The sequence below is a fragment of the Alosa pseudoharengus genome, unplaced genomic scaffold (genome assembly GCF_046254945.1).
Source record: "Alosa pseudoharengus isolate Yale_2024_CS ecotype anadromous, Long Island Sound unplaced genomic scaffold, YU_APseudo_1.1 YU_APseudo_1.1_scf_23, whole genome shotgun sequence".
NCBI lineage: Eukaryota > Metazoa > Chordata > Actinopteri > Clupeiformes > Clupeidae > Alosa > Alosa pseudoharengus.
The window spans coordinates 11,996,403-12,024,214 of record NW_027468685.1 but is presented as its reverse complement, the minus strand read 5'-3'; the positions used below and the strand labels follow the sequence as shown (position 1 = coordinate 12,024,214).

Genomic DNA, 27,812 nt, shown 5'->3' with positions numbered 1-27,812 from the left:
TCTTTCTTCAGATGGCCACTAGAGGCAGATTGTTTATGGTCACACACCCTGGCTGGTTTATAACAATCTGATCCAACAATAGCAAACAAATAGCTAAACTTCAGTTGTGTTCAGTCTTCAGTTGTGAAAAAGATGAATGAATTAGATGAAATTACATTAAGATGTAAACACACACATGCACAGACGTGTACACAGACAGACAGACAGACAGACAGACACATACACACACACACACACACATGTACTTATTAATTTTAAGATTATCCATAATTTCTACTACACACCTTACAAGCGATATCGCATGAAACTCAATCCATACTGCAGTTTCTGTAACTCTGACGCCACTGGTACATTTCAACATATGTTTTGGGACTGTCCAATGATTAATCTATTCTGGAAGTATGTGATTCTATATTTGGATTTGGACCCCTGTTGGACCCCTACTATTATTGAATGATGATTCAAAGTACCAATTTTCTTTATGTGACAAAAAAGTGTTGTGAAAAAAGTGCAATTTTGGATAGTCTCATTTCGTTACATACTTTGCCTTGAGCGTACAACTGCAAAGATCAATGAGGCAAAGACAATCACTTTAAACACCTGGATGAATATAGCCTCTGCCCTTAAAGAGCTTCTTTAAATATTTTAGTCAATATGAGTTTGCTGCCAGTGTTTTTTAAGTGTGTTGTGTTCTGTGTGTGTTTTTATTTTACTTTATTTCATTTAAATGTTATTTTTATTCTCATCCGAATGCTCTCTCTGTATGATATGTGTTATTTATTGATTGAAAATAAAAAATCATAATCACAAAAAAATGATTGCATTACCTGTAATTATTGTAATAAAAGCAGTCATCGTGATAATGTTTCAAATGTAATTGTGATAAGAAAATTGCTATCGTGAGAACCCTTATACCCAACCTCTTACTGGGCTTTTGACAAGCTGACCGCACCCACCTGTGGCCTACTGGATTCGTCATTGTGCAAACAGCTGGGGAGGTAGGCAAGGCACCTGTTAGGAATGGGAGGCCTTTAAACACCAGCTGCAATAGTTTTGTGACCCAATTAGATATGTGTGCCATTTTCTTATGTAAGCTGTCATCTTGGAAGGTAGGGAATTGTCATAAACCTCCTGTTATAAAGGATTGATTGAGTTAGTACCAGGGCTTTGAACCGATTTTTTCCCCCAATCGGTTCGTTCCGAACAGAAACGGAATTATAACGTTTCCGGTTATGAGTTCCAACAATAAATTGACGTTCCCGAACCGGTTAGAACAAAAAAATACTGTTCCCGGAACGGTTAATTTCGTTCCTGTCAGCTGTTTAATGCTATAGAATTATGTCACATCTTTCTCATCCAGCTTAAACCAAATGTAATAATATTACAACCATTATTCAATAATAATAATTATATTATTAATAATAATAATAATAATTAAATAGGCCTACAATTATTTCAAATGTGTAGTTTATTGTTAAAAGAGAACATTTCCACACAAACGTAACGACATTATTATGACACGTGTTTATGCCACTCGGGCAACAACAAATTCCAACTGTCGGGGGGAAAGGCCATACTAAATAATACATTAGCCTACTGCTGTGTAGGCTAATGTCATTATTCTGTGGCTAACAGCACTGGTCGCAAAGTAGCAAAGTGACGCATGCGCGACTCACATCCGGTAGCGACTCACATCGGGGAGTGACACCTGTTCCAGAACATAAAAAATAATAACGTTTCCGGTTTCGTTTCTGTTCCCTGTAAAATAAAAAGTTCCCGGTTTTCGTTTTCGTTCCTTGAACCGGTTCAAAGCCCTGGTTAGTACATTTATACATTGTAGTTTCAACTGCTGTGGCTTCCTTCAATTAATCAGGTGAGTTAGGATTTATCCCGCTGATTTTTAAACAGTGTTACAAAAGGTTTTGGGGTAGTTTAATTTTTAGAATGTGCATGTTTGTTTCACAAGGGCGTGTTTGTAATGAACATTCTGTATCTGTTGTGTTGTGAGACGGTGACAAATGTTTAAATAAAGAGTTGAAGAGGTTTTCTTTTTATAATGTTCAGCCAAGATGAATAATACTCGAGCTCAACGGCCATCACTGAAGAAACAGGTCTCGCTGGAAATCTGTGGTGCAGAGACAGAGGGCCATCTATTAGAGAATGGCCAAGATAAGCAAGACATCTGTAAGGAGACAGAGAAGAACCAAACCGTAAATGGAGGTCAACTAACTCCACCACGGGCCCCAGGCCCCTATCTCCCAGGTATAATCCCAGTTCAGTAGTAATGACAATCCGTACAGGAGCCGGGATGTAGTGGTAAAATAAGAGGTACTGTATGTAAACTATGAATTTTGTGAGGTGCGCCATGTGGTATCGGATTTTTAAAAAGGCATTCAGAACATGTTTGATGATGGTGGAGGTTATTGTCTAATTTTTACAACAATATTAGTGGTATTAAATGGTTCCTAGAGTGTACATATTGTGAATGTAGATAATATAGTGTGATTTTTGTTGTTAATTTTAGTTCATTTTAATTTAAATTCTTTTGAGAGGTGGATTTCTGTGTGTGTGTGGGTCAAATGGTGTCATTTGAGGGTGGTAACCTCACAAATCTGAAGATGGATGTGTTAAACTATGAGAAAAATATGCTGGGCCAGCTGAATACCGAAAACGGGGTGGATAGCATTTAAAACCAATGTTAAAACAATACCACCTAACAGGGGTGATAGATACGCAGGGGGACAAATTAGGCTAAAGTCGGCTATTACTACTCATGTGATGAACAACAGAATATCACATCTGACTGCACAATATGCAATTACATCATATGACTGCACAATACTGCACAAAACATTAAAAAAAGTGTTGATTAAAAATAAATATTGGTTGTCTCTCAAACCGCATACTTCCGTCAGTAGGCCTACACTGTCGTGTTGCGTTGTGCCCACTTTTCAATGTTGTCCTAATATCTGCACTTTATACTTAAACTAAGTATTTGAAGTGTGCAGGTACGGTTTGAGACGTAGCCATTAACTCAGCTCCTTGTAGGTGCTTTCCTTCTGAAAATGCATCCTACTTCATGAGAGTCAGGTGACTATGATACATTCAAACAGTGAACTCAGGAACAGATCATAGATTTGAAATATATTTATAAATTATATATATATATATATATATATATATATATATAAAATGTAACAAGTAGCATGTGGTGAGATGTATTAGAAATAGTTATTTGCAGTTAAAAACATAACAATTATTATGACCGCCGCTAGCGAAGCGGTCATATAGGGATTGTCAAAGTTTTATTTTTTTTTCCCCCCGTCATCTACTTCCTGAATTTTTGGTCAACGATACCCGGGACACCGAACCACCGGGGCACATGAAATTTGGTGGGTATGTAGCCCCACTAGACTTTTACGGAAAAATTTTGTTTCGTCCCCGGGGGGCCACCCACCCCCCCAACGTGCTGGGCCCTCCGAACCGCAAAAAAAGCAGTTTTTCCTAAATAACTACCTGAACCGTGGCACTGAGGATGAAGAATCTTTTATGGTGTGTTGGTCTCAAGGGCCCACATCAACCTGGCCTATAATCACTCATTTGTGATTTGCACCCCCCCGGTAAAAAATGAAAATGCAATATTATTCTGCTTTAATCGCCCCTATCTTCAGTTAAGATGTTCAGAACTGCACCAAATTTTATGTGTATGATTGACCTGGTATTCTCTGGGGGTATGCCAAGTTTCGTAGAATTTCATCCATGGGGGGGTCTAAAAAAAATTAGGTTATGTGTACATTTAGTGACTGTACACTCATTGGCCTGTAGATGGCGGTGCACACATATACACATGCACACACACACAGGCACCCACATACTATCGGTATTAGAACGGCCGATACATAATTACAAATTCAGTAGGATTAAAAGAAAGCCAAAATAAATATTTATCATCATCATCATGGCTGCATTTCCAGTATTGGCGATAAGTAGTCGTTTGTCCACTAGATGGCGCATCGTTGCAGTGAGACGTAATTTTGTTGGAAGTTAAAAGTGGGTTGGAAAAACAATTGACGCTTCCTACAAGGACTGTAGTTTACTGCAGAGAACGTCTAATAAGGATAGGATGATGCTCACATGAAATGTAATTCCCATTTCTTCTTGAAGCCGAAATAAATCTGAGGATGTTTATCGGACATGCTTGGTTTTTACTGCAGGTACGTTAATAATATCAATAAGGACCTAGGTAATGTTACCGTTAGGTTGAGTGATGGAGGCCAATTTGATTGATTGCATTTGTAGAAAACTATAAATACCAAGCAAATTGATAGCAGCACTGTAACTGTATCTTTCGACTGTCATTTGTTGCACGTGCTACAAAATCATTCTGTGCAATGGAAGATTTACCAACGTTACACCGGTATGATACAGTTTTGCCTATACATGCGTGAGACTGAGACGCCTGTTTATTTTGTTTTAAGTGCGTGCAGGGTGTGAGAGGGGAATCGATGTGCTTTGATTCCAGCTTGGTAGTTGTAGTCTGTGAAATTAAAAAGCACGTGTGTGTGAAGTATCCAAACAATGACACCTTCATTTCATTATGGCTGCTTTAGCAACACACCTTAAGCTACTGTGTAGTGGGTCCCATTTAGAAGTGGCTACTTCATTCGCGCTTTCCTTGACTCATGGAGCTGCGTGAATTTTATTACAACTTTTCGCCACGATATGGCAGTTTAAGTCCGCTTGATACATAAGGCCTAAGCCATTGGTTTCCAAAGGAGATTTTATTTGTGTCGCCAGCATAGCCTATTGACAATTTATGTTGTAATAAATAGGCCTACCTTATAAGCCTGTATCTTAGGGAAGCTAACAGCTTTCTATTAGGATCTAGTTTGTTAGTTACAGTTTTGTCATAACTCCCTGATGCATTTTTGCATTTAGAATAGCCAGAGCGTGGATATCTCAATCGGAAAATTAAACAATATCGGGTGCCTATGGACTAGGCTGGGTGAACCCAGCCTGATCTGCCCGCTATTTATTTTTTGATTTCTTAAAAGATTGAGCTTGGTCTGGTGAAAGCCAGACTAGCCATGGACCTCAGTTACACAATGCAAGGGAACATGAATCAGCCTATATTTGCACGAACAATAACGGACAACAGCTCAACTTTGGCCCGTTAAAATGTGCATGAACAGTCTAGCGGCATTTCATCAAGGCCCATTTGGACATGTCAGTTATTTGCACCACTGGTTAGATGTAAAACAGCATTTCGTTTCAGACTACTGTTACTTAATTTGTGCATTAACAATAACGTTTCAGACTACTGTTACTTAATTTGTGCATTGACAAGTATTACATGAACTAAAGATGACTAAAATCTTATGTAGAAGAAGAAACATTCACAAAAAATCCATCCATCCAAAAATGACCTTTGTTTTTGATAGCTGTTGAAAACGGCATGGAACTGACAGAGATGTTTTTGTTTATAAATAAATAAATAAATAAATAAATAAATAAATAACATTATGCTGATACCTTTTGCTTTTCCCAAATACAATGTAGCCTACAGGTGTAAGTGACCTTTCATCAATCCAGTTGCAATGGATGAACTGTGATGAACTGCCCTACTTGTGATTGTTTAGAGATTTTAAAGGTTTTATAACAATGCTACATCTTCTTTGGCTATTCTACAATCTATTCACCTTTTCAGCACCAGTAGGCTACTTTCTGCGCAGCCGCACACACACACTCAGGCATGCCAAACAAGCATACACAAAAGTTTCAAGAGTGGGGGATGGAGTAAAATATGGAGACAAATTGAAGTGTGATTTATTTTCGCGGAACGGATGTACAGGACTGAGTGGCGGTCATATTTTCTACCGCTATGCGGTACATCTAGTTTGATTTTTTATTACTTATATTTATATTTTATTTACTGTTGTGTGTGTGTGTGTGTGTGTGTGTGTGTGTGGGCTTTCATTTAGTAAGCAAGCTTGAACAAATAAGTATTAACCCATTTTACACAACTTATACCAGACTATATCATGACACAAATAGCACCATTTGCTAAGAATGACCAGTGTATGTGTGTGTGTGTGTGTGTGTGTGTGTGTGTGCATAGGCATGGGATCAATGACTGTGTATGGGAGTCCTCCCCCTGTGTCTCCAGCTTTGGATCGCTGGATCCGGCAGCGAGCTCGAGACCTGACTCTGCGAAGGGTGGACACCCAGCGGGCTTCTAAAGTGGTGAACAATTTCAGAGACGGACTCGTGGAGTTCCTCAAAAACAACCAGGAGATGCCTTACTTCCGACAGGCCAAAGTCCTCAACAGTGGCAGTTACTTTGAGATGGTTAAGGTAGGGCTTTGTCATGTGAGCAACAAAAGAGAAGGGAACAGCCATGACAGGGCAGGGCAGGATCTAACGGGAAGGATGAGGAGGTTGGACTCAAGCCATAATTCAAGGGTCAGTCTCAGTGAGTTATAAAGTACAATATAAAGAGTCAGACTAATTGAAATGGTTCCACACCACACATTTTAATGCTACTGTACTGCCCTGGAACTTTAATTTTCTCAGTTTTCATCAACCATAATAGGAAGTGTGTTTAATCTAACAAGCATTTATACCAAAACATGTAAATACAGAAAAAGTAGCACTCAAAGGGAGTCTGACTAGAGATGGCCATTGTTCCAAACCTAAATATGATGTAATTGCAGCTTTTTGAAGTCACTTTGGTACATTTCTCGAATCATTACAGTAACATTTGCAAACCAGTATGTGCTTTAACTTGCTCAGTATCCTTAGTCTCAAAAGTAAGTATTGTGAGTCAATGAACATGTCAGTTTCATCGTTATGAAAGTTCATCTCATCACTTATAACAAGATCATCAAAATGCCCTGCTCTCAATGCTCTGTAGGTGTAGGTCTATAGGCCTATAATTATTTCATTTAAATTATTTATTTGCTTTATACAACAATTATTGAAAATGCACAAGGCTGCACTTTTTCCTGTGGCATACATTTCAACAGTGACTCATTACTTTAGGCTTACAGTATGTGGGAAATTGATTGCAAGAGATTAGACAGCCAGGATTCATCAAAATATGCTTGACAGATTATGACAACTGGTTCAACCAACCAACAACGTGCTTAAATGTTGGGGGTACAACTATTCCACAAGTAAACCAGAAATTAAAAGAAAATCGCTTTGGACAAATGCGTCAATCTCATAACCAACCATAACCAAAAGAATGAGAAATTGCTTTTATGGTGTGCACAAGTGACAAGGTGTTGTGGAAGCTGAACAAGTCATTTTGAGACTAATTCTGATCTGAGAAATGTACTAAAGCAACAGAAAAAAAGTACTTTCAATGCCAATGTGACAAACTTGCAGTTATATGCGACAACACCATTCAGCCACAACTGGAATGTGATCCACAGATTAACAGCCCGAATGAGTTTGACCTGATGCTGATTTTGCCGACACCAAGGTTGAATATGGCTGAGCTGGAGGAGTTTCCTGGCATATTCTACATACTCTCTCTCTGTCGGCAAGTTCGCACAAATGAGATACGCTCCTACCTGGTGAAGAACCAACTGACCATCTCTGCAGCAAAGATCCGTGCAGACATGCGAGACCTTGTTTGCGATTTTATCCGCACATATGAAGGTACTGATTTGAATCACTGCTAAAATTAACTTTATAATTTGGGTGAATATACAGCACATCTTTTTTGGCGTGCTGATTGTACACTGGGGTGTACCATCACTTTTTTTGTAACTTTTTGTAAATTGCTTTTGTATTTGAATGTGTGCATTACAATGCATGTTGTTTCCTCTCTAATTGAGCAGTGCCATCTGTGGATAGCGAATGGAAGGTGTGTGCAGAGGATGCTAACTCCCCTGCCGTGACCCTGGAGTTGTGGAGGAAGGATTGTGCCGAGGCTGACATGTCCATAGATGTCGTACCAGCACTGGAGGTCTCCTCCCAGGGCTTGCCCGCCGCAGCGCGTGCAGGACCGAACGTGGAGAACTGGCTGGGGAAGAAAGACCGTCGCAAACTCATTAGTGCGGGTTTCTATTTCGTGCCAAAGATGCCCAAAGGAAATAACCTCAGTGACATGGCCAAAGGTGTGTTTCTCATACCTGTTCTAGATGTGCTATGGGCAAGATTGTTTCTGGCAGGGAGGATCTCATAGCCTATGGTTTCTAAAACTGCTGTATAAAGGGTCCATTAAGATACAGAGAGGAGGGTCAAGGGGGGGAGAGGAACCCAGTGAAATAATATTGGCACTGGAGACTGAGCTCCTCTATTCACATGTGTGGTTATAGGGAGATGATAGAAGCAACAGATTGTCAGCAAACCTTTAGCTGTTAAACATTTTGTAGGTCTCTTTAGTTCCTTCCTCAATCAGTTGCTGTTTGGTTTTTTGGCCTTCAGTAAATTCCCTCCTTATTAAACATTATCTAGCCATAATATCTCTGTCTATCTGTCTATATCATATCTGTGTGTGTGTGTGTGTGTGTGCGTGTGTGTGTGTATGTGTGTGTCTGTGTCTGTCTATATCTTCTAGAGAGCTGGCGGATCTCATTTTCACACTCTGAGAAGGAAATCATTAGGAACCATGGGAATAGACGTACCTGCTGTGAGGGACAATCTAACCGCTGTTGCCGGTAACATAACTTTGCATTAGATACATTAGATAGATTTTATACTCTGATGTAAAATGTATATATGTATATGTTATATGTTATATATGTAGCCTATATATATATATATATATATATATATATATAACACACTGTACTGTAGGCCTACTGTGTATAATATTTCATTTCCATTCACACTATAGAAAGACCTGCCTTCGTCTGCTGAAGCGGCTGATTGAGGGTCTAAAGCAGCGTTATCCTGAAGAGTTGGAGCCACTGTGCTCCTACCATGGAAAGACCATCTTCTTCCATGTTTTATCTCGGCGTGGGGACGATTCACAGTGGAATGTGGGGGACCTGTCTAAGTGCTTTCTAATTCTCCTGAGTGCATTTGAAGGTCACGCCCAAAGTGGAAATCTCCCACATTTCTTTGTGCCAAGTCATAATCTCTTTGCTCCTCCAGCCTTTCCCCAGAGCACATTGGACTTCCTTGTGGCTGCCTTAAGGGAACAGAGGGAGTCAAACCTACCCCTTCTGCAGACCCTACCACCCATAGCTCCACTGAGCTCACCTCTTCCAAGCACCTCACCAGAGGTGGTGCAGACGGTGGGTGCTACACCTCCAAGCAGCCCCCAGCTGGTAGCCCTACTTCACCCCTCAGAGGCCTACAGGGACAGGTCATCCATAATCATGACTGTGGTGGGGGTAATGGTGGCTCTTTTGGGTGTTGGGCTGGGCTTTTTAAAACTCATATGAATCACACAAATAAGCGACACACAACAGGCGTTATAATAATAAATCTTAAATTTGAATCAAGGCCAGAAATTCAGTTCTAAATCCCACCTCATGTAGTCCTGAGGCATCACAGTGAAGACTTTTTAAAGTTCTTTACTAGAAAAGTTGAAAATATCAGGTCTGATATTTCTATTTCTGGGGCAAAGCCCTGTATGTATAAGTCAGCTACTGTAGCCTTTGAATGTTATAAACTGATCTTATTTTCAGATCTGCAGAGCTGTCAACCTTTTACGCATTGACCGTAAGATTCATTCATTTGATTTGCTCCACGCACTCTCACGTCAATCGAATGTGTGAGGGTTAGCAGCTCTGGATGATCTGTCTGATATTGTCTCACATCAAATGCTCTACCTCTGCAAACCTTCCTGGTTTTCAAGGAAATATTTTGAGGAAATAGGCTATCATGTTCTGGCTATATAGAGAAGCGTAAAGAAGGACAAACATCAGTGCAGCTCAATGCCTGGTTTCTTCCACACAAACTGTGGGCAAATAGTTCAGTCTTCGTTTCATCAGACCAGATGATTTTACCTGAGAGTCGTTCAGGTGCTTTTTGGGAAACTTGCGGCAAAAAATGCCTTCCATCTGTCCACTCCATAAGTCCTACCATAAAGGCCTGATTGGTGGAGGGATGCAATGATTTTTGTCCTTCTTTATGCTTCTCTCATCGTCTCAAAGGAACTTTGGATCTCATTCATGGTGACCATTGGGTCCTTGGTTACTTGCCCCTTCGTACCGGATTTCTCAGTTTGGCTGAGTGGCCAGATGTAAGACTGTTGGTTGTTCCAAACTTTTCCATATGAGAATGATGGAGGAGCTCTTGGGCACTTTCAAAGCTGTTTCAATGATCTGTGTCTTCACACAACCCTGTCTCGCAGGTCTACGGATAATTCTCTCGGCCTCTATCTAGATAGATAGATACTTTATTGATCCCCAAGGGGAAATTCAAGACATCTTGAAAAGGGGAAATCTTGGTTTTCACTCTGACATACACCATCAACTGTGAGACTTTATATAAAGAGATGTGTGCCTTTCCTAATAATGTCCAGTTAATTAATTTAGGCACAGGTGAACTCCAATCAAGTTGTAAAAGCATCTCAAGGACCATTGATAGAAGTATTGGAGTTGGAGTATTGTGTAGATTGATGAAGAAAATGAATTGAATCCATTTTAAGATGAGTCTGAAACATAACAAAATGTGGAAAATGTGAAGTGCTGTGAATACTTTCCGTACAGTATGTCAAGACCCAATATGCATCTACACATTGCTTAGGATATACACTAAGGTAGGGAAGCACCAAAGGCGGAGGAGGGGGTGGGGAGTATTTTCAATGACATTTAATTAAGACATAGTTATATTAATTTGGCAATGTAAAGCACATTATACACACTATACATATTGTACATGAAAATGTTGTCATGGTAATGGACTCTTGTCATGGATTCCCAAGAGTCCAAGCTGTATGGTGTTACAATGCATATAGCAATATGGTGAATTGATTTATGGTGGGGGAGGGGGGTAAGCATGACGTGCGGTACACTGTCTTAAAGAAACATAACTTAGAGTATTTTAAGTACCGACCAGCCTATCAAAACGGCCATATTTGAGCAAAGTTTTAGAAAAAGCCTAGTTTCTCTTCAACTTTCATCTTTTTTACATGACAACAATATCTATGAGACTTTACAATCAGGTTTCAGGGCATTTCACAGTCTGCTCTCCTGAAAGCAATAATGACCTATTGAATGTTGACTCTGGAAATTGTTCTGTTTTAGAATTGATACTTGATAGATATGAAGGACCATGATACTCACTGAGCGTCTGGAGCACTGTGTAGGAATTAAGGGGCTTGGCCCTACACTGGTTTATTAAGCTCAGAACTGTCATCGTCAACATTGGGACATTCTTCTCTGCACCTGATGTTATGACCTCTGAATCATCTCTTGCACGATTACAGTGGGTCCAAAACGCACCAGCTAGACTGCTTGGGACAAGGAAACAGAAACATATCACTCAAGTTCTGGCGGCTTTGCACTGCATGGCTTCCTGTTAAATAGACTCCAGTATAAAGTGACATTGACTATTTTTAAAGCATTAAATGATTGTGTTCCAAGTTATGTAACAAACATGTTAAACATACACCCCATCACAACCACTAACATGCATCCCAACCACGCTTAGACATACCACGTGCACGTCTTACAGAGAGAGGTGACCGCGCCTTGAAGCGTGTCCATGAACCGTGAAAACCATGAAACTGTGCCTCTGGAACAGTTTATCACATGATCTCAAATCAGCATCATCTGTGACTGTTATTAAATCCTTAACAAAAACCCATCTCTTCAACTTGCATAGGCCTACCTTACCATCAACTTGCATTCAACAGCATTTGAGCCTGTGGAAACTATTTGTGTCTGTATGTCTGTCTCTGTCTGGAGGCACTCTGTCTGAAGAAGGCAAATTCTGTATTTTTTAAATTATTATTATTGTGAAGCACTTTGAATGTGCTATATAAATTAAAATGACTTACTTTAGAAATCCTATATCCAATCCATCTGTTTTAACCTGATTGAAGTTTCTATGATTGTGAATGAATAAAAGCTTTAAGAAATTATTGTCTGGAAAATGTATTTGATGTTTTTTCAGTAGGCTAATTTCTTTTCAAACATGCAAAAACATTGCATTAAAAAGGGCATTTTGGTCATTCATAATGGAGCATGCATTATCGATGACATTATTCTACATTAGGCTATTTGTTTAACACTTTACAACACAGTTACAAAGCTCTCTGGATATAGATAGATAGATAGATAGATAGATATATAGATAGATAGATAGATACTTTATTAATCCCCAAGGGGAAGTTCAAGATATAGCCTATTATATTGACCTATATTATAGTGTATTATCCACTGACCAACTCTGTCGGTTTTCAGTTGAGCATAACAACTATTTCTAAACGTAACAGCATATTTTTGTTTTTCTGAAAAACAAACTAAAAGGTTGGTCTGCAATTTCCAACGTGTCAGCTAAAACGCTTGTGGGAACGGTTTTATGTTAAACTCTGTATCATTTGGGACACAGAAATCATGAACACTTCGTTATAAATACTCCGCGCCGGAAGTGTATCGTCCTCTTCAAGTCATCAAACATGGCGGTGAGTACGCGGTTGATAGCTAAGATGTCGATGCGCTTTGTAAATCTGAAACAATCGGCGTCATACATCATAGTTATTAAGCTATAATGCCTTCTCACGTGTACATGCATTTGTGATGAGTGTTACAATTGATGTATTTCTTGACGAAGGCAGTATATGATGATAAAAATCCAAGTGGAGAACTTGGCTACGGGTGTTCACTCTGAAGCCTGTACGCTGCCATTTCTACTCCACTGAAACGTGTACGCACGGGTTAGGTTTACTTTTGGGCAGTCGGAGAGGCACGTGCGATATCTTGCACATCTGTTACAGCCATATGTGTGTTTTTACGTTATAGTCTGTTTTAGAGTTGCTTTCACGATTCTGTATTTATCATGTTAGCCTCATTCTGCTAACGCGAGTTACAGGATATGTACGGGCATGTCCACTAGAGCAGCCCGTTCAATTGTTCCATGCTGGCTAAGTTGGCCTGGCAAACAAGTTAGCTTTGCGTTTCAATAGTTGCTTGAATATGTTTCTGAACTCCCCAACCCGCTGACAGTTCTGTCTTGAATATCAAAGTATATGACAGAACATAGCCAGTAGCTGATAGTCCTGATAGATAGTGTATGGCTGTTGTCGCGACAATGTTTCACTCACCTACCTGTCACATTAAGATGTCAGATAAAAGTGTGACCATGTCTGTATTTATATTATATAGGACCAGGGTGAGAAGAAGGAGAACCCCATGAAGGAGCTGCGAATCCGCAAGCTCTGCCTGAACATCTGTGTGGGTGAGAGCGGAGACAGACTGACCAGAGCCGCTAAGGTGCTGGAGCAGCTCACGGGGCAGACTCCTGTCTTCTCCAAGGGTATGTGTGGCACCTTTTGGATTAATACTGAGAATGTTGGGGATGTCCTTGAATGTGTGATCTTGTGGACAAATATGAAAGTGAAGATGGAGTTGTCAACTGTTGAGCGGTTTCTTTTGTGTGATCTATAGGCCAAAGCATACCACTACTACTTAAAATATTGCAGTTATTCCTTACAGACTTTTCTTGACCTAGGTAACATTCATGTGATTAACTTGAGTTGTTTGTAAGTGTGTAATGGAATTTCTACATCCTTTCTCCATTCTAGCCCGCTACACTGTGCGATCATTTGGTATCCGTAGAAACGAAAAGATTGCGGTCCACTGCACCGTCCGTGGTGCTAAAGCTGAGGAGATCCTGGAGAAGGGTCTCAAGGTGAGCGTACTTCTGATGCTTCACTTGCATGCTAATAGATATGTAGATTTGGGTGTGTGTGTGGCAAACCTGACACTACTGCTAGGTATAGTTCATCATTTTTAGGTCAAAAATGATCTTTATTTGCTTTTGCCAGTTGTCTATAGAGATTGAACAGTCTGAAGCTTCCCGTCCTAATATTTCTCTCTGTGTATAGGTGCGTGAGTACGAGTTGAGGAAGAACAATTTCTCTGACACCGGCAACTTCGGCTTTGGCATCCAGGAGCACATCGATCTGGGTATCAAGTACGATCCCAGCATTGGAATCTACGGCTTGGACTTCTACGTGGTGAGTTCCTCTAACTTTTTTGGCTCCTACTTTGGGGTAGAGTCTCTTTTCCTTTTCCACCGTAATAGGGTAGGTTATGCTCCATTCATTTTAGCCTTTGCAACGTCTCCAGAAATCCACCTGAAACAACAGCAATCAACCACCAGTCTTTCTCTGATTGTTTCGTCTTGTGAGTGGGTTGTGTATGAGTTAGTTTGGTGTGGAGATTGTAGACAACTAAACGAGAGAAATATTTAGCAAACATGACAATGTTTAGCAAACATGACAATAGTAGGCTACATAAAACACCCACCCAAACATTTTTGTCCTGCTTAAAAACGGCCCTTGGAATTGTGTAGTTTTAGTGGTAGCCTCATCAGTCGGTAGCTCATAAAACTGGTAGAACCTTGTTGAGTCTGAAAACACTTTTTAAACTGCGCATAGAATTGATCTTCACCCAGTGCCCTTCATATTTGAGGCACAAGGGTTGAAATATGACACTGGAAAACTTACAAGACTGAAAAGGTAACTCCTGGAGCGTAAATTTTCCCAATTGAGTGTAATACTGATGAAATACAGAATCAACATATACAGAACTCAAAATATGAAAATACCTGTTTGTTGAGTGACTACTCGACCTGACTTTGTCAAACCGTCCAACGTCTTGGTTTTTCATTTGCACAGTATGTTTGATCAAGTTGCATAACTGAGATGAGATATTGGTCCTGATTTATAATGTTCATGGTGTAGTTGGTGTGAGCGTGGGGGGATTTTGCGCTCCCATCAGGGCAGCCCTTGGTTATATACAGTTGTGCCAACCATTCTGTCATTGTTAAAGGAACCTTATGTAAGTAATGTATTTTAATTAATCATAAAATGGCCCTGATATGTCACTAGACATTAAGAAATCATGTTCATTTCAAATATATCACTAACAACAGTAGTCCGGCCAGGATATTGTCATTTAAAAAGTGAAGTTGCAGCCCTCAACTGATGTTGATGTTTGTCATGTTGTGTTTTGGCCTGATGCGCCACCCTCCACCTATCTACTAATCACAAAGTCAGTAGTGTTTCGGCATCCGGGTTGCCAGCTCTGCCAGTCAGGGGGGAGAGGGAGGGGATACACCGCTCTACAGTAATTTGAAAGTGATTGCAGTACCAGTTTTGGCCACAATCTTACATACGGTTCCTTTAAGCTCCCCTTTATTTGATTGGACGATGAGATGACCGGAAATGAGTGAGATGGGAGTAAGCTCAGGAAATGGCCTCAGGCCGCACTAGTACCTGATTCCCTGTGGTCACTGAACCCTGTTTATGATAGACTCCAACACTACCATTGCACTACGGCTCCCCCGTTCCTACCTCTGTTAACTTCATTATTTACAATTTTAGCAAAACGTGTTCCTTTTGCCATCTTAATTACATAGCCTAAGCGGTCACTCAACAGTGCAACCTGTCCAGGCACATATTCTGCTGTGCTTTTGGTGTCCACTAATAACACTGAACACTAGAGAACGTGTGTTTTTTTTTTTTTTGGTGTCCACTAATAACACTTTAAGCACTAGAGGATCCCAGAAGTTGGTGACTATTAATGATTGAGGTGCTTGCTTGGTGTCAGTAATGACCTCTAAACTTGTAGTGTTTGGTATCGGCTGTTGGAAGCTGTGTACGTCAAAGTTGTAGAGAAGACCTGAAGACTACTTGTTGCTTGTTTGATTTGTAACAGTGGGTTCCCTAAAGTCCAACCCAGCGTTCCTGTCTTTGGAGCTCTGTGTGGTTGTGTGATGCCTGAGCTGTCACTTCGTGGGCTTCCCGTAGAGCTGTTGCTCATGATGTCCCGCTCTGTTTGCAGGTTATGGGCAGACCTGGCTTCAGCATTGCCGATAAGAAACGCAAGAAGGGCCGCATTGGCTTCAAGCACCGCATCCGCAAGGAGGAGGCCATGCGCTGGTTCCAGCAGAAGGTATTTTCTATAGAATTCTTGCTAATATTTCACCTCCTTTTGTAACATCTTCCTCTACTTTAAACTATGAAGTCGCATATGCATGTAATTTGTTAAGCAGCAATTTAGATCCGTTTCAATCCTGTTTCCTGTTTTTTTTTCTCTCAACAGTATGATGGCATCATCCTCCCCGGGAAGTAGTGGACCATCGTTTTTGATCTTGTTTATATCAAACAAATAAAAAAAGAAAACCCATTAAGTTTATCATTTGTGTTGCTTTCAGTTATATACTTCTGATGTCCTGAGTCATGGCATTGAGACGTTCAGTAATTCGGATTTTAGAAAATATGCCATATTTTATGTATTGAAAGTGTTAGGTTTATGAACTTGTGACCTCAGAACATTCTGTCTGCATAGAGTTTTATAACATATTGCTCAGTTCAGATGATCTATTTCTTCAGAGTGGCAGTTGGTTGTTTTGAAATGGCCATAAGTATTTGCAGAGTTTATGCACAGAGGTCAGACACACAGCACTCAAAAAGTCCTCCATAGAAATGCATGGGGCTAGTTTGTAACGCCAATATCAACGCCAATCGTGGTGCAATGTGAATACACTGAGCCAATCATATGCTGTGTTGTGAAGACATCGTGCCAATCATGTGTTGTGAACTCGCTGCTGGAGCAAGATTGATGTCGTGAAGCCTTGTGCACGCGCATTTCTGCCGAATAGGATGTCTGATGAGTGCCCAAAAAGCGTTGCAATATGGCTGCCAAGTGAAGGGACTTGCCTAAAAGGACTTTGGCCAAACTGCGCTAGTGGCTTGACTTGTACAGATGTATACTCTTAATGTAAGTCTTTAGGCACACATGAAATGTTTGTTCAGTTGAATGGTGAAATCAACATGGAATGGGTGATCAGTGATCCAATACTCAGTGTATTTAGAGAATGTTAGTGGTTGAGTCAAAGAAACACATTTGCAGGATTGGCTTAAGTTGGCTTTATTCAGTGAAACTTTTGGGATCTGACACAACCATTGCATCACTTTTCTGTGTCCCCTCGGAGGCTGTTGGCCTTCAGAACCCCATCCCCTCAATGACAACCTGTTCCTTTTCCCCAAACTTCATGAAGGGGCTTGCATACTGCAAAATAACAAAAGACTTTGCCACATTAATAAACCAATTCAATGTCGTCAATTCAATTCCATCAATTCCTCTAGCTTTTGTGCCCTGCTGCCCTATGCTGGTGTCTGGGCAAGCATCCCATCATCAGTTCCACTGGCACTCATGGCGTCATAAGGTGAGTGGTCAGTAGGGGGTGACACCCCTGCAGTCTCAGGCCATTTAGCACCTACAATTTAGACCTACCATACAGCTCAGGTCTGTAGCTTTTTTAATACATTCTATTGTAAAATGTGTGTGTTATTTAACACGTTTGTGTCTCGGGGAAGGAATTCGAAAGTAAGTGCAGGTGTTTAGTATTTGTTAGGGTCAAGGTTTCTAAAGCTAAGGGTTTGGCTCATGAAAGCTTTTGTAGATAAGTAAATCTACGGGGGCCACTAAATCAGCGTGATGACTAATGACTGAGGCAGTGGCTATCAAGCTGCATGTGAGGGACATTCTCCTCTTACGATGTCATAAAGCAGTCATCTCTATTGGTGCGTAGTGGGGCAGTGGGGGGGGGGGGGAGTAAAGGAGGCGGGTTCTGGTCCCCCTTTTGGCCTGTGACTGCATGGTGTGGGTGTCATGTTCACATTCTCATGTCTATTCCTCACCATAGCTCCTCTAATATCTCGGCATATAAAAATCATCCATGTCACTAAATTCTTTTTTTGTTTTTTGTTTTCAGAATGTTTTTTTTTTTTATTTAAACATTTTGTCAAGTATTGAGCTAAACTATTTTGAGAAATATTTTAGCCTATTACATAGCATAAGAATAAGCACTGTATATATTGATATATGATATATATTTAAATATATGAAATCTTCGGTTATTGATGTCATTTGCAGAGATAATTCTATACTCTGGGGCAAGAAGTGCAAAGATGATATCATTTTTGTCAAAGAACATTGTGGCTCAAATGCTAAAATTCACTCACACAAACTCAGATGCACATGTTCAGTCAGCTCTTCCACCAGCTACACACACACACACACACACACACACACACACTCAGACGCACTCAGACGTGGCTACATCACAGATTTTCATGTACTCATGTTGTACACACTGAATGCATTTCACATTCTTTAATGGCGTGGGCCCTGATTCGATTCCTCCGTACTCGAGAACACCTCAAACCTCATTTCCTCTGCCCTGTCCTGCTCAGACTCTCCTCTCTTCTCTTCGTCCTTCCACCTGATCTCTCTCCTCCCTCACCCCCTTCCTCTTCTCTACTGTTCTTATCTGCAACTACTCTCTTTTTCTCCTCTGTCCTTTCTCTATCCTTCCTCTCTCTCCTTTCTTCAAGCAGATGTAGGCTGCTCCTCGTGGCTAACTGAGGTGTTTGGTGGAGTGATAATTGAGGCGTTGTTCGGCGAGTTTGGGGTGTTGCGGTGACGCCGGGAGGCATGGCGTGGGGGCAAGGCCAGAGCGCAGCATGACACACCCACAGTGGGCTCAGGCAGCTCCTCGCTGGAGGCCCAGCTGTCGGTCTTGGGGTCGTAGCGCTGCACGGCCGCCTTGTACCGCTTCTCGGCCTCGTTCCAGCCGCCCAGCAGGAAGAGCTGACCGCCCAGGACCGAGAGTCCGGCGGTGCTCACGCCGAGCGGCAGCGGTGCCATGCGGCTCCACGCGCCGTCCTCGGGCTGGTAGACCTCCACGGACTGGACGTCCACGCGCTCGCCGCTGGGCCCCAGCTGACTGCCCCCCACCACGTATATGCGGCCCTCCAGGGTGGAGCTGCAGTGCCAGCCACGCGGCGTCTCCATAGGGGCCACCTCCTGCCAGCTGTCACTGTCCACGCTGTAGACGGACACTGAGCGCGTGTAGGCGCAGTTGACGTAGCCGCCGGTGACCAGGATGTCACCGGACGGCATCACAGCGCTGGCGTGGCAACATCGGGGGGCCTCCATGGGGGTGCGGATCTGCCAGGTGTTGGTCGAGGGGGTGTAGCTCTCAATCGTGGCCAGCAGCCCCTCGGTGTTGCGGCCGCCGAGGGCGAAGAGACGCCCCCCAGTGGCCACCAGGCTGAAGTGTGTACGCTTCTGGCGCATGCTGGCCAGGTGCAGCCAGGTGTTGAAGCGGGGGTCATACCTGAGCACAGGAGAGACAAAGTACAGAAACAGGTAATCAAATAAAGTTCTGGCCTGTTATTCAAGTCGAGTGTCGACTGGTGTGTGCTAATAAGTGTATGCTGGTATCAGCCTACCTGCTCAGGGTGCTGACGGCATGCTTGGCTTGATTACGAGCATCGTTCTGGTCCTCTCCTCCGGCCACATACAGGAAACCGTCCATCACGGCCACACATTGGTTAAAGCTCTTAGCAGGAAGCTGGGTCAGGTGACGCCAGGAAGCCACACCGTCACGAGGGTCTCTCCACAGAACCTGTTTCCAATATGAGGTTTGTGTTTTGCTGATTAATATTTTTTACAGGATAGGATAACAGTTTTTCTGTATTTTTGTGTTTACAGTGGTGTTTTATAGTGACTTATAAAGCTATTGTGTGGCGTTGTGTATGTGTGTGTGTGTATCCATCCGTCTGGTCTGTCTGTCTGGCTCACCTCACGGCTCAGTGTTCTCTCGGTAAGTGATGGTCGTCCGCCGATGGTGAGCAGCGCCACCTGGCTGCCACGCACAGCGGTGCGCTTTGACTGCAGCAGGTTCTGCTGGTGAGGCAGCAGGTGGTAGTTCATGGCGTCCACCATCAGGCGGTGGCACTGTGGGTCCAGCATCATGCGGGCCACGGGCTGAACCTCGCTGACCAGCTCGCTGGCCGGGATGGTCTCAAAGCGCACGTGGGACAGAACCTCGGTCGCATGGGCCTGACGCTGAGGGTCAAAGTCCAGCCACTTCATAGCCACCTGTCACACAGCCATATTTAAACACACACACACACAAAGCCACATTTAAATATGTACAGACCCAGTGTGCTTTATTAATAGTCAGCTTTCGGTGGATCCCACCTCTTCCCATAGACACACAGTTAGACTTCCTGTGTAAATATAGATAGCTGTAAATAGTATTCCCCTGTGGCTGGGTCTGAAATTCAGTTTACAGTGTCTCACTGATTAATATAGATGCAGGCCTAAGTGTTGATATATTTAAGGCATCAGATCATGGTAGTGTTTTTTTACAGCTGTGACACATTGTATCAGGTGTTCAGCACAAGCAGGTGTTGCCTTGCTAGCTGTGTGGCTAAGGTGTGTGCTAACTTGTCTGAACTGCACTATTTGGAAGCAGAGTAAAATGAGCAGAGTGTGTGTGTGTATCTGTAATGCATGTGTGTGTATTTTGTGTGTGTGTGTGTTTTACCTGGAAGGTGGTGATCTCTGAGGGCAGCACGAGGGCATCGTCCTGCAGGAAGGAGATGATCTGCTCCAGGGTGAGCTGGTTAAACTGGGGCGTCTCGGCGAACTGGGCGAAGTTCTGCAGCGCGTAGCGGCGGGAGGCCTCGCGCACGGCGTTCAGGCCGTAGGCAGTGGCGATGTTCCAGATGTAAACGCACGTCTGCATGCTGAGCTCGGCCAGGAGGAAATCGCTGCACATCTGCAGCAGGTGGGGGATGCGCAGCACCATGGCGGCCCATAGAGTGCAGCCCACCGTGTACAGAGACATGTGCACGCGGCCCAGGTAGGCGAAGGTGATCACATTAGCCAGACCTGAGGAAGGAGAGGTGGTGTCATGGCTGCTCATGTGGTGATGTCAGTATACTTCTGTAGGTTCATTTTCTGGCCTAACTATAACCAAATCAAGTCATGATCAACATGAGATTTTCATAGATTTTCACGTTTTACAGTTGTTTGATAGATGCATCCTTAAACACTGCAGGACTTTGCACATACCCTTTTCTCTCTTTTTAGACCCTAAGCTATGGATGAGGACAGGGGCGTCGGACTGGGGGTAAAACCACTACTGATTATAGGGGCCCAAGGGGACAGGGGGCCCTTGAAAAGTCTGGAATATATTTTATTTTAATAAAAGGAACATTGGGGGCCCATCAGGACTGCCTATGTAGGGGCCCAGGATCTTGTGCTACGCCCCTGGATGACGATGTGGAATGCTCACTGAGTCATTATTTACAGCATCAGTTGCAGTGTGCAACTGTGTTAGCCTACCTAGAGGAGAGAGTGTGGGCCTACCTAGAGGAGAGAGTGTGGGCAGCTCCAGGCGTTTCAGTGTCGGGTCTTTGGCCAGCACCTCCCTCAGGTACTGGCTGACCGAGGAAATGACCAGCTTGTGCACGTCGAAGGCCTTGGTCTTGCAGGCCAGCTCCATGTCGGTGAGGAAGCGTTCCTGGCGCATGCGGCTCAGCTCCTCCAGCATGGCAGCGCTGTGGAGAGGGCGTGTCAGCTCGTTCCCGATGCCCAGCCCCCTCTCTCCCGGCCGGAGGATTGGAGGAGGGAAAGGAAGTGGGAGGGGCAGGCCGTTGAGGCGGTTGAGGTGCTCCACGTTCAGCGGCGCCTCCAGCTTCTTCACACCTTCGGAGACGACCACACCCTCCGATGACAACATGGCAGGGCTTTCAGGTGATTTCACCAAACTTTCTGTCGGCTCCGCCACAACTTCCACCTTGGGGCGAGAAGCCTTCTTTTTTGGGGACATTCTCTTCAGTGATTCACTTCAGCGATAATCTGAGACACACGCTTTGCACGCGCACAGACAGACAGACAGGCAGACAAGCCTTGCAGATGGAGTTGGACAGCTGGTAAGCGGTGGTTGGCGTCACCGTGGATCACAGCTCCTGGGAAGACGTAACGATAAACATTAATTATCAGAGTGGGAGATGGATTGTCACTGTCTTTCAGTACCGACACATACAGGCAGCCGCATCGGGTATCGTGCCGATGCAGCCATCCTGGGTCTGGGTGACTGACAGCTGTGAGTGGCCCTGGGGGTAGGGCAGGGGAGGGGGTCAGAGATGGGGCCAGGGTCAGGTTTTAGTTCACAGTTCTGATAAATGCTGTTTGCGTTCAATAGGCTCGCTCATAAATTACACTTTGTGGGCCTTAATAAAAATGAAATTCCCAGAGCCATGCAAGATTTCTTGTTATTTATTTAGCTGTCATCCATAAATGACTTGCTTTAGGTGTGCATGACCATCTGTTCACCTAAAATACTGTACAGATAAATATATTTTATCTAAAAATAAATACAAATTCAGCACCAATTAAGTGAGCCACTCAGCTAATCTTAAATAAATATACAGTATGTGACTCATGTGAATTCACAGAATTAAAGTAGGCTGAAACATGAACATTCACATATGCACACACACACATGCTCAAGGCTAACCTCTCATATGTATACACAAACAGCAAGGTCTCACATGCAAACACTCACATGTGCATGCACAATATAATAATAACTGGGGCGATGCACACAAGTCGCTGTCTAAAAATATGTTCCATCCGAGGGGTGGGTGAGTCCCTGGCGCTTAAATTACCCTCCATCTGTCATTCTTACTGTGTGTGTGAAATCCCCTCCACTCTCTCCTTCAGGAATGCCCCCTCCTCTCCACTCCTGTCTGTGTGTGAATTGTTCTCTCTGTTTTCATTGATGACACGATGAAAGTGAATTAGATCTACTCTTTTATTCTTTTTCTGTGCACATTGGTGTTTGGTGTGTTCTTTTGTAGTGGGATTAGTTGGAAACTTTTTGTCCTGGTATTTATCAAACAGGGTATAGTTTACCCCAGGTATTGATGTGCCTATAGGGGGTATCTATCTACCCACTTACCATAATAGTGAGATTGTCAGGGAAATGCAGTGTCTTAAAGCAGGGATGGCCTGCATTTACATATCTGAGATCAGCCTCAGTAGTCGAACTGCATTGAACGTTTCCACGGAAGTTTCAAGAGTGCTAGGCTCTAAAATGTTTTGTTTCAACCAGGGTTCTGGTTTCAACTAATAGAGTACCTTCACAGGGCAAGGACTAAGGACTAGGATTTTGATAAGGTGAGTTCAACATTTAAATTAATTTGGATTATGATGTCCATTCTCCTTGGATATACACACACTCTCTTTTTCTGTGATCGTTTGTTCATACAATGAACTGACAGATAAGTGCTGAGGATATCTGAGCTTTTGATGTCAGCAAAGTCCTCAAAGTAAAAGAACATTGAGATCTCACACAAAGGACAGTAAGAAATCAGGTACTCTGTGTTCTTTGTAAACAAAGTGCCTGATGTTATAACCTGAGGCATAATGCCACAGCGATTAGCTGGAACAGGTGTGCTCCCCAGCCTGTTTCATACTTGAAGTCTGATACTTGCCAGCGGGGACTATTTATTCTCAGGCCCATGTTTACTAATAGCAGGTGGAAGTGCAGAAGAGTATTTGGGTCACAAGGCAGGAATGATCACCCAAATCAACCCCCTCATCTTCATCAAAACAACGTTCACCACAAACGTCATCAGGGGTGCTGACCATCAGGGGTGCTGACATTCAGGGGTGCTGACCAAAACCATGACCTTTAAAAGAAGGTGAATAGAACTTTCCAGAAAGATGGAAAAACAACTCTAGATGTGTAAGACCCAGACTAATGTGATCTTTACAATCTGATGTTATTATTAACAACAAAACTAAATAATGTATAAATTCACTCACTTCAGACTGGCGGTGTTGATGTTTTCTGAAATGTGTTATGAGAGTGTTTTGCTTTCTTGGATGTCTTTGTTCACAACATTCAGGTAGGATGTAATACGATTTAACCAGTTTATGTGTTTCAAGATATCCATCTTTTGTTTTGGTGCAGGCTGTTTTAGGTTTTGGGTATATCATTTTACTGAGATTGACAGAGATTGCAGGATTGTAGGATTTGCTATCAACTGGGATAGAGTGTGAAAGCATGGCAACAGGTCAATCAATCAATCAATTTATTGTCTGTAGTGCAGTATCACCATGCAACATGGTCTCAACACACTTGGTGTGAGATCATGTTCTGCAGCATGCGGTGGTTTTGAGGCTACTGCAATTGGATGAGATTCACACTGAAAGCAAGTCATAAACACAGGGTCACTGCCCTGACCTCTTTCTCGCTCTTTCATCAGCATATCAGTACTATAAAGTGTAGCATGACACTACAAACAAGACAGGCACTAAAATAATGCCCACAGACAGAATATTCATAGCAACACTACAGCTACAAGTGCATGACAAACATCCACTTGACCACCACCAGATATGATATAAAGCTACCGCTGCCGTCCCCAAGACATGTGTGTGTTAAACAAGGACGCCAAGTCCTAGAGAGAAAGAAATAAAGACATAAGAAGAGTGTCAGAGAAGGCTAAAGAGGGAAAAACAAAACAAAAGAATATTGCTTGGAGTAGTTTCAAACTTGTCATCAATCCTTGGAAAGGGAAGGAGGAAGCGCTGAGGAAGCGCTGAGAAAGAGGAGCTGACAGATGAGGATGATGTAAGTGTAGACGAAGGTGTGTTGGGTCAGTATGGAAAGATTGTGGAAAATGAGAAGAGCGCAGGAGCAAGGGGAGAGATGGGCGGAGTGGTGCAAGGTTCCAGTGGCTGTCTGCAGCTGTTGTGTTTGTCAGAGCAGGGGGGCCATCCTGAAGTAGTTGCCCCATCAGACTGGCATGTCAAAGTCACCATGCACAATATTCAGTCCTCGTTCCACCCCACCACCCCCATGAATGCCTTTTGCTATCGCGGCTAGTTATTTATAGGACTTCAGAAACACTCTGCGGACTGCACAGAGCACAGTTCTTCAGCAGTACACACACACACACACACACACACACACACACACACTGACACAAACAAACAACCAAACAAACAAGAATACCCAATCACAACCACTCCCATTGAGATATCTAGAGAGCTTGCGTAAAAGAAGTTAACTAATGAATGTGAATGATACTGTGGTGAGCTGTCAGGGTGAGAGAGAGAGAGGTTCCCTGCTGATTTATTCAGATAAATGTGACCACAGAAGCGTAAAGCAGAGACCCATGCACCCCCTTCTGTGCTTGTTAAGGCCCAGGGCTATGGGTGTGTGTGTGTGAGCATGTGACTTTTGTCATCAGATTTGACAGACAAGATGAAGCTGAGTGTAGCCAACAGTGGTACAGTCTATGACCTGCTCTTCTTGATGTAAGAGATGAATATCAGATATTTTCCAACTATGCTGACGTGCTTCTGTCCCTAAAAAGGTGTCTCAGTGGTTAAAAACAGCACTCACTGTGATGCACTTGTTCTTATTGTACTCTACCTTGTTGTTGTTTTTAAATAGTTTTAAAATGTTCTAGAATTGTTGGGAGAATTGTTTAAAAAAAGCTTTAAACTGTTTACCATGTTTTTAAGTCTCTTTGGTTAAAAATGTGTCAGCCAAATGTAATGTAATGTAATAGTTCGATGCCGTCTCTGCCAACTTGTTGTTACACATCAATAACCACTGTGATGGGTCCCAATGTAACCATATAATGATGGGCTTTAACAGCCAAGAGTGGTAATGGTCATCTGTTTCCTGTCAGCTCAAGTGTGTCATTCAGGTCTGTCTTAATTGGGCTATCTGCTGTTTCCTCTCAGTGCTTGGCAGCCATGCATTCAGTTGCACATTACTGAGTTATATCAGTCATGTCACTCATTGTTAAGACATAACCTTTGTGACAAACATAAACTCCACTTCAAGAGTAATATTTACCTTTATCTCTCTTGCTTGCTGTCTTTCCCCTTTGTTTCTTCCCTTCCTTATCCTTCTCTTTTCTCTCGTTATCCTCCTCTTCCACGTAGCAATGTCCCTCTGTCCTCTGCCTGTCTGACAATGTTCTGAGTGAGCCTGTGTGTGAGCAGGCATGTGTTTGAGTAGCCTGGCCTCCGACCAGACCTACGTAAGACGAACCCGCCGCTCATGCTCCCAACTATGTGTCTATCTCCAAATACAGACACACACACACACACACACACACACACACACACACACACACACACACAAGCTCACATACACACCGCCAAATACAGACAGCTAGCCTGCCAGAGTCACTCCATATTCAGTTACCCCTTCCCTCATATGGTAAGGGGCTGGTTTTGTGTGTGTGTGTGTGTGTGTGTGTGTGTGTGTGTGTGTGTGTGTGTGTGTGTGTGTGTGTGTGTGTGTGTGTCTGTATTTAAAGCCAGGCCTGATGCTTTGAAATACCTCTACTCTGAGTATATAATGTGCCTGCCCACAGAGGGCACTAAGTTGCAAAGCACTAGTAGGATAAAATAACAATAGCAGCACACTGATCAGGATATAATAATAATAATAATAATAATAATGATAATAATACATTGTATGTATAAAGCGCCTTTAAGATACCCAAGGTCGCTTCACAGTAGGACTTAAAATACAGACAATTTACAAACACAAAATAGCTTAATAAGTCATCATGGGCATCAAATCAAGCACAAGATGCCAGACTGAGCAGCGCACTCACACAAGATTCCCGTAGGGACAGACATCAACACATAGGCCTAGAAAAAAACATCAAGACAAGAGGCCACACATTGACACACAAGACAAAAGACAGAACGGAACAAAAACGAAATAAACAAAAAAGAATAAACAATAATATAATATGTTATATCATAATAAAATACATAATATCCCAACACCCAATGAGAAAATGCACATTACACACACAATATATTGTTTATCAATATATTTTATAGATAAATATTGTTTATCAAAATATATTGTTTATCTACCACAGGGGGATACAAAATATGCCTGCCGCTCAGTCCTGCACATTCTCTCAGCCAAAACAAATCACACTTGTCAATTTGTCTCCATCTCCTACTCCATTTTGTGTATGAGTGTGTGCATAGTGTGAGTTTGTTTGTGTGCGTGCGTGCGTGTGTGTGTGAGTGTGCACGCGCGCGCAAGTGGATTTGCTTGTGAGTGTGTGTGTGTGTTTGGGGGAGGGGGGTGATGGTGTGTGTGTGTGTGTGTGTGTGTGTGTGTGTGTGAGTGCGTCTGCATGTGTATGTTTTTTTTTGTGTGTGTGTGTGTGCAAGTGTGCTTGTGTGTCTGTTTCACATTTTTATATTTCAATTTGTGATCTAAACACCATAGTAAAAGTCCATGAAAATCCAGGTAGTGGAAATATGTTAAAATTATTTTTATGCATTATCCTTCTGCAAATACTGACACAACTGTAATTAGAGTGTTGTAGAATAAGCATTCTAAAGAATATCTGACTTCCTGAATCTCAATATTCTGATGAAGTGTGGGCAAATTATAGTCAGCAGTCAGAGGCTACATTAATTGTTTTGCACTTTTCACCAAAAGTATTGGTTTTAGCGAAAATATTTGCCAAGAGAACTGTATACTTACTTGTAGGCCTAGTTCAGGGACATTTGGTTTATACCTAAGGTTTGGAGTTAAGTTTGATCTGAAGGAAACTGCATACGTTCATTGTTTCTTTATATTGGTTGATTTTTATTTCAATTTCATCAGGAGAAGCAATTGTTCTATTTTCCAGCACACCAAACATCGTGTCCTTGCTGGATAATGATAATAAAATCATCAGGTGGAATCATCAGAGACTTATCCACTTTCTCCTGTCAGCTGTTTAATGACGTAGTTCCGGGATC

At 42.5% G+C, this 27,812-nt stretch overlaps 3 protein-coding genes across 4 annotated transcripts; 2 read left to right on the top strand and 1 right to left on the bottom strand.

Annotated features, from left to right (window-relative positions):
• Positions 1-1,768: 1,768 nt before the first annotated feature.
• On the top strand, positions 1,769-11,998 carry LOC143140540 (cyclic GMP-AMP synthase). 2 transcript variants are annotated; one of them, XM_076301512.1, is made up of 7 exons: positions 1,769-1,873; positions 2,065-2,262; positions 6,119-6,354; positions 7,437-7,665; positions 7,848-8,126; positions 8,570-8,669; positions 8,849-11,998. In XM_076301512.1, the coding sequence occupies exons 2-7, from the start codon at positions 2,070-2,072 to the stop codon at positions 9,399-9,401; spliced, it is 1,590 nt and encodes a 529-aa protein (XP_076157627.1). In that variant the 5' UTR covers positions 1,769-1,873; positions 2,065-2,069; the 3' UTR covers positions 9,402-11,998. The 2 variants fall into 2 exon arrangements, with proteins under 2 accessions (XP_076157627.1, XP_076157628.1); XM_076301513.1 differs by lacking the exon at positions 2,065-2,262.
• A 532-nt stretch (positions 11,999-12,530) lies between these two features.
• Positions 12,531-16,331, top strand: rpl11 (ribosomal protein L11). Its single transcript, XM_076301511.1, has 6 exons — positions 12,531-12,592; positions 13,293-13,443; positions 13,712-13,818; positions 14,015-14,146; positions 15,978-16,088; positions 16,239-16,331. Exons 1-6 carry the CDS (start codon positions 12,587-12,589, stop codon positions 16,266-16,268), a joined length of 537 nt encoding a protein of 178 aa, XP_076157626.1. The 5' UTR covers positions 12,531-12,586; the 3' UTR covers positions 16,269-16,331.
• Positions 16,332-17,050: 719 nt separating this feature from the next.
• On the bottom strand, positions 17,051-26,093 carry klhl43 (kelch-like family member 43). Its single transcript, XM_076301509.1, has 6 exons — positions 25,882-26,093; positions 21,366-21,967; positions 20,539-20,885; positions 19,788-20,087; positions 19,436-19,611; positions 17,051-19,320 (listed from the first exon to the last, which is right to left on the bottom strand). The coding sequence occupies exons 2-6, from the start codon at positions 21,826-21,828 to the stop codon at positions 18,531-18,533; spliced, it is 2,076 nt and encodes a 691-aa protein (XP_076157624.1). The 5' UTR covers positions 21,829-21,967; positions 25,882-26,093; the 3' UTR covers positions 17,051-18,530.
• Between the last annotated feature and the right edge of the window lie 1,719 nt (positions 26,094-27,812).